Source organism: Bolinopsis microptera, chromosome 8 (assembly GCF_026151205.1).
Source record: "Bolinopsis microptera isolate Bmic1 chromosome 8, MBARI_Bmic_1.0, whole genome shotgun sequence".
NCBI lineage: Eukaryota > Metazoa > Ctenophora > Tentaculata > Lobata > Bolinopsidae > Bolinopsis > Bolinopsis microptera.
This window is the reverse complement of record NC_087079.1, coordinates 2,645,051-2,658,425: the sequence shown is the minus strand read 5'-3', so window position 1 is coordinate 2,658,425 and position 13,375 is coordinate 2,645,051. Positions and strand designations below refer to the sequence as shown.

Here is a 13,375-nt window from a genome sequence, read left to right as displayed (position 1 = left end):
TATTTTAGATATAAAAAGGGGTTAAGTTGACTTATGTCCTTTCTAAAAATTAGGGTTACCTAAAATTTCATCAAATCAAGTTGATACTTGGTGACATGATGACTCATGACCCGAGGGTTCCAAAACCGGTGAACAAATAGAAAGGGTATATCTTAACTTGTACCCTTTCTATTTGGAGGTGACGAAATGTCTAATTTAACACATCTGAGGGCTATTTCAAAAAGTTGGAACTGCGCCACCAAAAATATTGTTAATTTATCGACTATCGAGTAGCGTAGCATCTGAGACAATATTCTGTACCATATAATCGTAAAAAGTCCACTAATCACTCGATGGCAATTTTATCGGCATTTACGTTAATGAACTTCTGGTGAATCCAGGTATTAACATACAGAATGTGTAAGATAAATATTAGAATATGTAAGATAAATCGTCATATTTCTAGTTAATACCAGCTGGGCTTTGTCGTGCCACCTTGCTAGATTATATAACGCTACAACTTTTCCGGTTCTGGTAAAATTCACATTTGCAGTAATAACTGTAGCTCCTCAGATTCTCTAGATTACATTTTCCTGTTAACCTCGTGAATACAGTCTCGAGAAATCAACCCTAGTTTTATTTCTGACTTGAAAGTTGAAAATGTTTTTCCTATTCGTTCTCACATTCTGCATTGTATCTCCCGTTGCTCAAACAGTGGACAGAAAGTACACTGCCCTGCAGTTTGGGACCACTTCAAGCGACTACATAAGCTTCAGCCACAATATGTCCCCGTTCCGTAATGCTTTAACCCTGTGTACCTGGATTAAGAGAGTGTACACCTCATCCTCCTACCCAGTCGTGTTTCATTACCAAACCAGCTCTACTACTTACGAGATATTGACTGGATCTGTCGGGGAATACAACAGAGTACTAGGTGATGGGGTTTTAGAGAACTCACACAGTAAATTCACTACCCCGGCCGGACAATGGTTCCATTATTGTCTGACTTGGTCCTCCTCCTCACGGACTATTCAGATCTACCTGGACGGGGAACTAGCAGCTAGCGGCCAGACTTCATCCGGGAACTGGAGAGAACTGCACGCTAGCGGGACTGTGTGGTTTAATAGACTGGGTTACAGTGCCGGTAGTAGTTGGATATTTGGTGGTCAGTTGTACAGATTTAATCTGTATAATGAAATACTCAGCTCGGGTACGATAAAAAGAATAGCATACGGGGGTTTGTGTGCTGAAGTAGAGGAGACTATTGGTAGTAGAACACTTCGCTGGGAGGACGTACTGGAAAAGTCAAGAACTGGGTTAGTGGTCGAAGTTGGAATTGACTGTTATTTGATAAAAGAATTAAGAATGATGAGAAAACAGTTGGATACGGTCAAAGGACAACTTAACAGAACTAATGATGACCTGAAAACAACAACAGGTCTATTAAATAGCACACAAGAAGAGTTACACACAGTAACAGGGCAGCTAAACCGAACAGATGAAGAGCTAGATAGCACTGAAGTTAGTCTTGAGTACGAAGTCACCAGACATAACCGAACTAAAGAAGAGTTGAGTAGGACTAGAGAAAGCCTGGAGACTGTAACCGCCAGATCTAACCGAACTAAAGAAGAGTTGAGTAGGACTAGAGAAAGCCTGGAGACTGTAACCGCCAGATCTAACCGAACTAAAGAAGAGTTGAGCAGGACTAGAGAAAGCCTGGAGACTGTAACCACCAGATCTAACCGAACTAAAGAAGAGTTGAGCAGGACTAGAGAAAGCCTGGAGACTGTAACCACCAGATCTAACCGAACTAAAGAAGAGTTGAGCAGGACTAGAGAAAGCCTGGAGACTGTAACCACCAGATCTAACCGAACTAAAGAAGAGTTGAGTAGGACTAGAGAAAGCCTGGAGACTGTAACCGCCAGATCTAACCGAACTAAAGAAGAGTTGAGTAGGACTAGAGAAAGCCTGGAGACTGTAACCGCCAGATCTAACCGAACTAAAGAAGAGTTGAGTAGGACTAGAGAAAGCCTGGAGACTGTAACCGCCAGATCTAACCGAACTAAAGAAGAGTTGAGTAGGACTAGAGAAAGCCTGGAGACTGTAACCGCCAGATCTAACCGAACTAAAGAAGAGTTGAGTAGGACTAGAGAAAGCCTGGAGACTGTAACCACCAGATCTAACCGAACTAAAGAAGAGTTGAGTAGGACTAGAGAAAGCCTGGAGACTGTAACCGCCAGATCTAACCGAACTAAAGAAGAGTTGAGTAGGACTAGAGAAAGCCTGGAGACTGTAACCGCCAGATCTAACCGAACTGAAGAAGAACTGATCACGTGCTCTGCAGAATTAACGGACACTAAATCTCAGTTGAAAGGGGCCAGAAAGTTCAGTAATATAACTATGTGGGACATTTTATACACAGACTCGTTCTATCATAAAATATTTACTGGGCAACTACTGATGATTTGAAGTCCTGGTCATGGGATTTACTGGGTGAGATATATAAAATTATGATTGTAGCCAACTATCCAGTATCCAGTTGTAAGGTCTCGCTATCCATTGACATGCATATTAGTTATTTATTATTTATATTTTCTAACTTATTTTATTTTTCCAGAATTAAGCATTTGCTCGAATGACCATGACAGTTATGTCCGCAAGTTTCATTTGTTATCTAAGTTAAAACAATCAATCCATCCGAAGTGTTGTGAAAACTTCTTCATTTCAGAGGAATTTGTTGGAGTAAACGTCACAGAGGGAGTTATAAACCACCTACAAAAACATGATGTTGGAAAAGCGGAGTGCGGTGAAAAGAGCGCGAGTGATATTCTGGAAATGTGGGGTTAGTTAATAGTTAATACGCAAATTTTACTTTCGATTTGTGTTTCACTTTATTAGCTTCCTCATGGGTGGAACCCCCAATCTCCTCTTGTATCCGACGTTCCCAGTTTAATAGAAATTTCTTTCAGATGAATTCATTGGCGTTAAGATGACCAGGGGAATAATCAAGCATTTTAGGAAAAATCACATCGACGAGCCCTGTGACGACTGACGCCGACGGTGATATATTTATAAACATTCCAACAGTCGAACACAATTGAATGAACCCTATTCTTAAAATGTTCGACATTATGCTACTTTCCTGAAGCTAACTATATACTTATATACATATTAAATTTGCCAATGGACCTTAATAGACGTTTTATTTTCCGATAAATTGGTATTACTATTGCAACGATGGTTTGAAAAATGAGAAATACAAGGGCTAGGAACCGACCGGAATGGGCTTTTGGCTGCCGGATCGGATCTTGCCGGATATCAATTTATTATCCGGTTAGCCAGATTCTGCCGGACCGGAGCCTGTTTTAGGAGGGTGAAATATAAGGCAGCCGGAACTTGCAGGATCTTGCCGGATCTTGCCGGAAAATTTAAATTAATCCTTATTATTGGGCTTTTGTCATTATCTATTATGATATTAATCCTTATAAGCCATAGTTTGTAATTAAACAATAAGTTCCGAATTTCTAAGAGCTATACGACCAGACCAATGATGTTTACTGTTTATGCCTAGCAGTAGAATTAATATGTAAAATATCAAATCAACAAGCAGAACGTTGTAACAAGAGTAGGCAAGTTATTATCAGAAATGATATGTAATTGGCATATCCTACTAGACCCTTGAGCGCGATTGCACGTGTGAGACACAGTTGTTCCCTTTTTGTCATGCAGGTCTGAGTATCAAAGAACAATAGTTCCAGATTCAGGACATAATTGTACCTTTTTAGCACGCAGGTGCACTTAATCACTGGTAATTAATTCCAATTAAGCGACACAGTAGTACCCGATTCAGGCCACGATAGTATCCTGATTTGCATGCAAGCATATTTTATCACTGGATCGTTTTTACTAGACAGCAGTCTGCTGTCTGCACAGTAAAACGTGATAAAGAACAATACTAGAGCTACAGCTCGTAATAAGATTTTTTCGGTTTTTCATAGTCTGCACCTACCCCTCGGTACACAATTTTAGACTCGAGGCTTCTCCCTGGTAATGCGATCTCGGAAGGCCGGCCTCCCCTTTGTAACACGAGCTCGGAAGCGGGAGCTCTCGATACAGGAGGTACGTATCGAGAATGAGTCGGACCGAAAATTTTCTAAGTCACAATTTGTTCGAAGTTTTTCTGATAACAACTTTTCTCCAATTTTCATGCAATGATTCTGTGGCAAAATTTAAACTTTTCTTTATTTGGCAAAGCTTAGAGCCTTCTCGGATTGTTGCAACAAACGGAAAAATTGATTCACGATATCAATCATTCGCAGCTTTCTAGCTTTACTCGGCGAGCCCCAGTGGTGCATCTCGCTACAATTAATTATTTAATTCTAATCAAACAATTAATTTAAATAATTAATCAAATAAGTTGCTAAACTAAATAAAACGAACATTTGATTTAAAAGAGTTGGATAAAATGAAAATACAATATTTAAAGTTCTGCGAGCTTAATATAATATAAAAATTAAAATCATTCCATTCATATCATGCATTTAAATTCAGTTCTACTTCTAGTATAGAATATTCTAGTATATATATGTTCATTTGTCTTCTTCACCAAGAAGTTTACTAATTTTAGTCTCTAAGTTGTAAATATTGTAGTTAGTATTACTAATTGTGCTTCGATGTGTCCTCTCTCTGCATGCAAGGATTTTTGCGTCGTTTATCGATTATTCAGGAACATCTGAAAAAGTAATCTGTCATGTGACTGTGAGAGTATTGAAAAGCACACTGCTGTAAATTACAGTCGTACCTCGTTATAATGTACATCATGATCAAGAGAGGAAAGAATTTATACCGAAAAACCGCGTTTTAGCGAGGTTTAACTTTACCTAGCTAGCTTGCAATTCTATTTTGTCATACGTTGTATGACCTGCCGCGCACGAGTGCGCGGCTCCCCCTGTCATGTATCGTAAAAACGATAAAGTTAGTGAAACGACCGTGGGGGTCACGACGTGATACAAAGTCTACTGCTCGCTTCTCTCTCAGTATTTGTATGAAAGACAGTTTGGTTTTAACTTTTAACTGACGAATCAAAATGATTGAAGCTATAATGTGTAACTATAAGCGGGTGTAGTATTTCACTTAGCCATGGTGCCGCCTCCTGTGGTGCCCTCGGCGGTCGAGCGCTACTGCAGGCGAGAGGGCTTCATGGTTAGAGCAAAGCGGGTACTGAGCGTCAAGGAATATTGAAAACTAATTCTAATAGTAACATGCAGTACATGGAACAGTTTGGTGATTATTATTATTGTAGTTTTATACGTCTATTTCCACAATTCATTACATTTATCATTATATGGGCGACAGTGACACAGATTAAATACACATAAAAAGATTGAAGCTGGCTTCAGGCCAGGTGTTTCGTCTGCCAGGGGGGGGGGGTCATCCTGACTGAAGCTACTTGAGTTATAGTTCGGTGTTGCTCGCATTCCTTTAACTATGTAAATATCAATGTAAATTGATATTTTATTTTTTGGTTGATCTTCATGAGGGTACTATTGTTTTCAAAGTGGGTAAAATTTGTTCTGGAAATAGACAAATAAATAATAATGGATCAGTTGAACTGTGTGTAAGAGGAGACTGGAGAGTGTGATTCTACGGAATTTTTTAGTGGACTGCGGTGTGTGGTGTGTGTTTCTAATACTTTAATACATTTATAAGCTTTTAATAAGAGCTCGCTGCAACTCAGTGGTAAAGGTCATCTTTTCAGAGGCTAAAACATTCGCCATCAACATTCACCATCAACATTCGCCATCAATATTCGCCATCAACATTCGCCATCAACATTCAACAATAGTTCAACAGCAAAAAAGCTGAAAATCAAATATTGATTTTGCACGTGAAATCACACTAGGGGAAGTAGGGGTCAAATGAAACGGGTACAAACTTTTGGATGCAACATCAATACCATACATTGGGATATACTCATATTGGGTACACAAGCTCTTAAGAACGTTCTAAACACTATCAACCCACTTCAATCATTAAAATTCAATAATTGTTTATTTAATTAGATGTTTCATTTGACCCTAAGAAATACTGCATTTCAAATTACCAGGGTCAAATGAAACAGGCCTCCTCAGTGTCAAATGACTTCCCCTACAGGTTGAGAACTGTAGGGGAAGTAAGGGTCAAATGAAACGGGTACAAACTTTTGGATGCAACATCAATACCATACATTGGGATATACTCATATTGGGTACACAAGCTCTTAAGAACGTTCTAAACACTATCAACCCACTTCATTCATTAAAATTCAATAATTGTTTATTTAATTAGATGTTTCATTTGACCCTAAGGGGTACTGTTTCATTTGACCAAATCGTATATGGTGAGAGTTTTTCAATACAGCATGTTAATTGTATGTTCCTATGCTTAAAAACCACTAGAATACTTAAATACGATCATTAATGTTGAAGACTAAATCAAGAAACATTCGGTAAATGTAATTGGTTCAAGCACAGAGGTAACAAATGTTAAGCGCAACATTCTAGGGAAAGATGAAGTGGAGAGGAAGTAGATTGTAACTCTATAATCAACTTTTCTCATATATTCTAGGAAAGGTATATGTAATAGGTAATTCAATAGAAGTCGATCCCGCCTGTTTTAAGCCATGACAAGTTAATAGTACTAGAGATATAGCCGTGTTTCATTTGACCCTGGTGTTTCATTTAACCCCAGCTTCCCCTACATGCTGATGCAGGAGTGGCTTTTGTTCACTTAATGAGTTAATCATTTTATAACTTTATGAGCACAGCTAGTATAAGAGAGCTTGTAGGTTTATAACCTACCAAGACGCGCGCTGAGTTAAGCTCGTCAACGGTCTAATATTTGGAACAAATATTTTATGAATATCACCTGTTAAACTTAAAAGTAGAGCTAAAAATAACTGTTATCTTACTTTTAAAAAGCCCGATTTTAATAAAGTTAATTGAACCGTCTCTTGCTTCTAACAAGAATTACGACCGAGAGACGATATAGATTAAGTAAAACTTACGTTTTAAAAATAAGATTGAGACTAATTGAGATTGAGTATGAATTTTATTTTTCGTGAACCTTTTCTTAATGCATATAACACATCTTTGATGATTATACTGTTATGTGCTCTCAGAATTTAGAAAAAATCTGTATGACCAAAGTAAGCGACCGTAAATTTCCAAATGTCAAAATTCAAATTTTCCAACTCAATTTAACATTAGTTGATTAGCTAAAAGCTGGGGTCCGGTATTTTTTCCCAAAGCACAAGGGCTCGGTCAGCGTTTATAAATGTAATACTAATAGCCAACTCTTTAATGATAATTGTTGCATATTATGGAACAATAGATATGTGTTGGTGTACATTGATGTACATTCATTATGATCTTAAGGGCAAGAGTAGAACTAGAATTCTTTTGGGTACGCTACGAGTAAAAAACTTATAATTCTCGTGAGGATAATTCAACATTAGAATTTGCCCGATGAGTGTAAGATGAGTGTATATTTAAGAAAGTTCGCACGAGATGGACCACGTTTTTCACAATTTGACTTTTGAATATTTTCACTGGAAGAACTTTTGAGATAGGCATATGATATTTCACATGCCTATAATAGTTCAAATTATTGACTTTCAATGAAATTTTCTGCGTACTTAGTACTAGTAGTTGAGGGCAAATGGGGACTAACGAGCCATTCTAAATGTTAAATTTATCCGATAAGTGTAAAGATTCGCACAAAGCACTACAGTTAGAATTTCGTATTTTATAGTTTTTAAAATCAAAAATTTCGTATAAGTATAACGGGCCTTTGTAATTTGATACGCTATGCAGTTTTAAAAGTATTTAATACAAATCAAGACTCACCAGCGGCATCAGCAGCAGCTTTATTCTTTCTGAAGCGTGCTCTCAAATTGGGAAATCGTACACCTATTAAGAGTTGTTAATATTAATGTTATATAAATGTGGATTGTGGTGGGAGGCATCTGTTTTGACACGTGGCAACTATAAACCAATCAGCTTCTACTATTGGTATACTGAAGCAGATACACACAGTGCACAACAGTTCAACTTATATATTTTATAGTTATTTTAGATCATTAAGACTCACCGGCGGCAGCAACTTTCGTGGCCGCTGCTTCCTTTAAACAGGTCACCACTTCCGCGATCTTAGCAACCATGGCTTTGATTTTGGCACCTGCAAGGGAGTAATTTACTCTTTGTTTTTCATAATTTCTCAAATTTATTGCATTTAAATGTAGTTTCGATTTGTCTTGTCTTTTCACAAACGTTAAATTATAGCCAAAGAAGTATGTATATAATATACATTTAAACCTATATACTCCGTGCCTTTCTATACCGGGTACTTCGATATACCGAGAGGCCTGGTATATATAGGGGCCCGAGAGGCCTGGTATATAGAGGTTTCACTGTGGTATTTAAGAAGAGAATTAATTGAAATCATATTTTATTTCTGACTCTGCAAAATAAATTACTCACCTTCCTCACTACCCTCCTCATATGTAACCTCGACACCGTTTACTTGGTTTTTATACGCAGCAATAGCCTTCCTTATCATTGCTGGTGGGAAGTAACCATGGTAACACGAAATTAGAGCACTTAATTATTGTATTAAACCAGCGCTGGCCATGTGACCAGCGCTGGTCACTCTCGAGCTATTGGACTTGGAGTACATAATAACATAATTGTTATTTGCTTTTAATAACTTTTTCATAAATCGGGTTAAAACCTGTATAGTAGTTAACTAACTTAAGTTTGAAACAATTCTACATTAAATGAATCAAATTAATTTTATAAGATTATGCAAAGTAAAATTCCTTACCTCCTTGGTCAGTATCATCTTCCGGTTTGAACAGAGTCTGATCCTTCCAGCGTTGAACGACTTCTTTGACAAAATCTGGTGGATTATTGTACTTAATGTACTACTTTATAATGTAATGTAATGATATCAACACAACCTTATGTGGTTAAATAGCTATTGTTGCACCATAAAGAAAATTTAAAACATCTCATCAAAAGTTATGGAATTATGAATTAATGGTTTTATAAAACTCATTTCCGATTCTGCTTAAGGGGGGGGGCCAATGGATATTTTTTTGTGAAACTTGATTTCGAGATAGCAGTTGACCAACAAACTAAGACCAGTGACCGAACTTTTGAGGGGGTCCCGGACCCCAACCGCCAAACGGTGCCCGCGCGGCAGCCACGCCCATATTTGGTCCAAATTAGGCCCAATTTAGCCAAATACTCTGAACATGCCCAAAACCCAAATTTTAGGTGCTCTACTTGTAGCTAGTGGCCTCTTGAAGTCGTATATGAAATTTCATCAAGATTGGACAAAAAATGACTGAGTTATGAGCCAAAAACCATATGCCCATATTTGGGCATACGCACCAAATTTGGTAGATTTCGTCCCATAAATTGGTCAAATATCAATATTTTTCACTGAAACTTACTTTATATGAAAGGTAAGCCTAAACTACATATTCTCTGTAAGTTATAGCTTTATATCTGTTTAAATGTGGATACTAAGGCGAAAAGACCACAAAAAATGAACTAAATTGCCCATATCTTGGTTCGCGATATTCGCGGAATTGATCTCATTAAAATTGTAACAACTCGATCAGTTTTCAAAATTTTTCCATGAAATTTTCGGAATCGACTCGAAATCGCATTTCCACCTTAGTTTGAGAACAGATTTTTGATTAAGGCCTCAAAAAAAATTTGGCGGCCAAATTCTGAATTTCTCCGGGAAAAGTTTGGAATTTGGCCGCCAATTTTTTTTGGAGGCCTAAATCAAAAATCTGTTCTCAAACTAAGGTGGAAATGCGATTTCGAGTCGATTCCGAAAATTTCATGGAAAAATTTTGAAAACTGATCGAGTTGTTACAATTTTAATGAGATCAATTCCGCGAATATCGCGAACCAAGATATGGGCAATTTAGTTCATTTTTTGTGGTCTTTTCGCCTTAGTATCCACATTTAAACAGATATAAAGCTATAACTTACAGAGAATATGTAGTTTAGGCTTACCTTTCATATAAAGTAAGTTTCAGTGAAAAATATTGATATTTGACCAATTTATGGGACGAAATCTACCAAATTTGGTGCGTATGCCCAAATATGGGCATATGGTTTTTGGCTCATAACTCAGTCATTTTTTGTCCAATCTTGATGAAATTTCATATACGAGTTCAGGAGACCACTAGCTACAAGTAGAGCACCTAAAATTTGGGTTTTGGGCATGTTCAGGGTATTTGGCTAAATTGGGCCTAATTTGGACCAAATATGGGCGTGGCTGCCCCGCAGGCACCGTTTGGCGGTTAGGGTCCGGGACCCCCTCAAAAGTTCGGTCACTGGTCCTAGTTTGTTGGTCAACTGCTATCTCGAAATCAAGTTTCACAAAAAAATATCCATTGGCCCCCCCCCTTAATTTTATGGTCATTTGTTCAATTTATTCCATTTGTTGTTTTCTATTTCTATCGAATCGAAGTTCGGTAGAACCACTTTTACTTTATTTATCATTTCTCAAGTAATCTATAATATTATATCAATAGATTTGTCATAATCGGGTCAAAACTGCAGACCATGAATCTTACCTCCATTCACATTAGCAATATCATCGGCATTGTCCTTTCTGCACTGGATCGCTTTCTGAACTAGATCATTCAGTATACCTGCAGAAATGTTACCGTAATCAATGTAATTATTGTTATCATTGTATTTAATAACTTAGTTTGTTTAATAATGGCCGGTTAAATTCGGCGGTTTTCGGAAATTCCACCATATTTTAACCCGCCATTATTGATTATTTTTAACCGCAATAATAAAACCCGCGAGCAGTATTATTGTCGCATCTGAGCACTATTATTATTACGACAGCTCTATAATGGCCCTAACTCTAACAATACCCCTAACCCTACTTGATCCTAACTCTAACAATAATCTAGTCATAATATAGTGCTGTCGTAATGTTAGCAACTCCAAAACCTATGTAACACGTCGGATTTGTTACACAATTTGGGGCTGAACTTCTGTAACAGCAACGGAGTACTTGCAAGCGCACTGATTAGGTATGCTGAACCAGATAAATACATGAGAACATTAATTTGATGGGTTATAAATCATCAAGACTCACCTTCAAAAATCTCTGTTATACCATCACCGTTACTAAGTCTATCTTTATAAAGGTTTGCTAACAATTTCCCATCTCCGACTGAGAAATATTGTAATGTTATCTTTTCAGTTTCAACTAAACGTGATAATGATAATACCAGAAAATTCGAATATTCAGCAGTATATTTACAAATGTGACTCGTGAATAGTATTCCGATCTTATTGTTAAAAGTACTTTTTTGCATATCTCTTTCTCGTACAATTAAGATTGTACTTTTATACTCACATACACGCCCTTTTACAAACATTTAAAAAATCCTTGGCGAGTGATATAGTAAAACAGCTTCTTAATAAAGAACAGATTTATTTTGAAATAAAAATAAGCAAAACTTACACGCGGACTCAGCAACTGAAAAACAAGCGATCACGATGAGCACTAGCGATAACATCTTCATGATGGAGAAAACAGAAACACTATACCTTAATTGATAAAATCTAAACTGGAAAATTTAAAAGTGAGGATTGAGCCTGACGGGGTGTTATAGTTGCTCTCATTCACGCGTTCACATTGAATATGGGCAGGTAGATCACGTGTAAGCTACTGTGCTCGATGAACGTGATCACTTTGGAAACCGTACTCTTAGTCACGAATTAATTTATCACGGAATGGAGGGTAGGTTAGCTAGTGGACCTTCGCCAGTGCTTCCTTTTTCCAAACAAAAGAAACTCATATCAATTTCAATAACCGTTCTCAAAGTGGTCAGTTATGGAAAATATAGATGTGGATTCTCGTGGGGAGGAGATGCACATTAGTCTACTTTAATAGTAAGTACCTGCTCAGCAGAGGAGAGAGGTGATGCACATTTGTCTACTTTAATAGTAAGTACCTGCTCAGCAGAGGAGAGAGGTGATGCACATTTGTCTACTTTAATAGTAAGTACCTGCTCAGCAGAGAAAAGAGGTGATGCACATTTTGTACTATGGAACGCTTGTAACGCTTTTAACTCCTTCTTGTTACCCCCCTTTGAAGGAATTATTTTCTGAACGAAAGCTTAAAAATAACCGAGAAATCGACCTTGTTATTAACTCATTTTGATGACTGTACTTGACCTAAAATTGCACGAGAAATCGATTTAACTAGGTTTCAGAACCTATAAATACTTCCTTATCCATCAAAATTGATGTTTTATAGTTAATTCGAGCAACAAGCAAAATGTATTTTGATCCTTCGGTTCTACTCATGACTTAGGGCCTAGGGGGTAGAGCTGAAACCAAAAGATCGGGGCAATCGTCACCTTATAGGTACACATATTAATTACTCAAGTTCGACACGCACTCTAGTTCGACACGTAGGTACTGTAGTTCGACACGCACTCTAGTTCGACACGTACTGTAGTTCGACACGTACTGTAGTTTTACAAACCCTAAGGTTCGACTCTGTCGAACTAAAGCTAAAGTGCGCTACCTGGATTCAAGTTCGACACGTACTAAAATTCGACAAGAGAACTTCGACTGTCGAACTAGAGTTTTGAAATCTCCGATCTCAAGCGACGATTCTTTACGAGCTTAAAATCTATTCGTTTGTTTGTTTTCCACTTCTCTCATGATGCTCAGCTATGTGTGAATGTAATCTTAATATTCTCCATAATCCATATTTATGAACATTTAATTAACATATTAGATGGCAGGATCCAATTATATTTATTATTATAACCAACATTGCTTATATTCTGCCTTGTAAACAAAGAGCAAATCTTCTTAATGCCTTCTTCCTGTCCTAAAACTAAAACTTCATCCTATTAAAGTAAAGGCCAGTTGTTACCACAAGCTATTATACCGTCCCTCTCAAAAACATGCCTCAGCCTCCATCAAAAACAATTTTAGTTTTCAGTCCTTCTAGTTTCCAAAAATCTACCGAGCTAGTGTTCTGGTGTGCACAAAAGCCCCTAAGCCCGTGCATTCCTTGCCCCGCTAGCTGCCAGTCCTTGACAAACTTCCAATAGCAAAGATCAACTAGTCATTTACAAATTGAGCACTATACAATTTTAATTGTTTTAAATATTTGACTTTGTAAAATGAGCTAAAACATTGATTTATTAGTTTCATTGATTTATTAGTTTCATTGAATTGCTGGAAGGGTGCGGGGGCCTATTATTCATCAGCGTTGTATTTATAAAAAAACTAGGAAGAAACTACACAAGGATTCATTTCTTTAATGCAAGCTTCTGTCTATAGCTTTT

The 13,375-nt window shown here is 37.4% G+C and overlaps 2 protein-coding genes across 3 annotated transcripts; one reads left to right on the top strand and one right to left on the bottom strand.

Moving 5' to 3' along the window:
• The first annotated feature begins 519 nt into the window (after positions 1-519).
• LOC134819498 (uncharacterized) lies at positions 520-3,173 on the top strand. The gene is made up of 3 exons (XM_063829454.1): positions 520-2,472; positions 2,708-2,821; positions 2,949-3,173. Exon 1 carries the CDS (start codon positions 640-642, stop codon positions 2,446-2,448), a length of 1,809 nt encoding a protein of 602 aa, XP_063685524.1. The 5' UTR covers positions 520-639; the 3' UTR covers positions 2,449-2,472; positions 2,708-2,821; positions 2,949-3,173.
• Positions 3,174-4,420: 1,247 nt separating this feature from the next.
• Positions 4,421-11,677, bottom strand: LOC134819726 (uncharacterized). Of its 2 annotated transcripts, none has more exons than XM_063829825.1 (8): positions 11,530-11,675; positions 11,158-11,235; positions 10,619-10,696; positions 8,842-8,916; positions 8,499-8,579; positions 8,110-8,196; positions 7,866-7,928; positions 4,421-4,711 (listed from the first exon to the last, which is right to left on the bottom strand). In XM_063829825.1, the coding sequence occupies exons 1-8, from the start codon at positions 11,588-11,590 to the stop codon at positions 4,698-4,700; spliced, it is 537 nt and encodes a 178-aa protein (XP_063685895.1). In that variant the 5' UTR covers positions 11,591-11,675; the 3' UTR covers positions 4,421-4,697. The 2 variants fall into 2 exon arrangements, with proteins under 2 accessions (XP_063685895.1, XP_063685896.1); XM_063829826.1 differs by having other exon boundaries at positions 4,591-4,711; positions 11,179-11,235; positions 11,530-11,677.
• Positions 11,678-13,375: the final 1,698 nt, after the last annotated feature.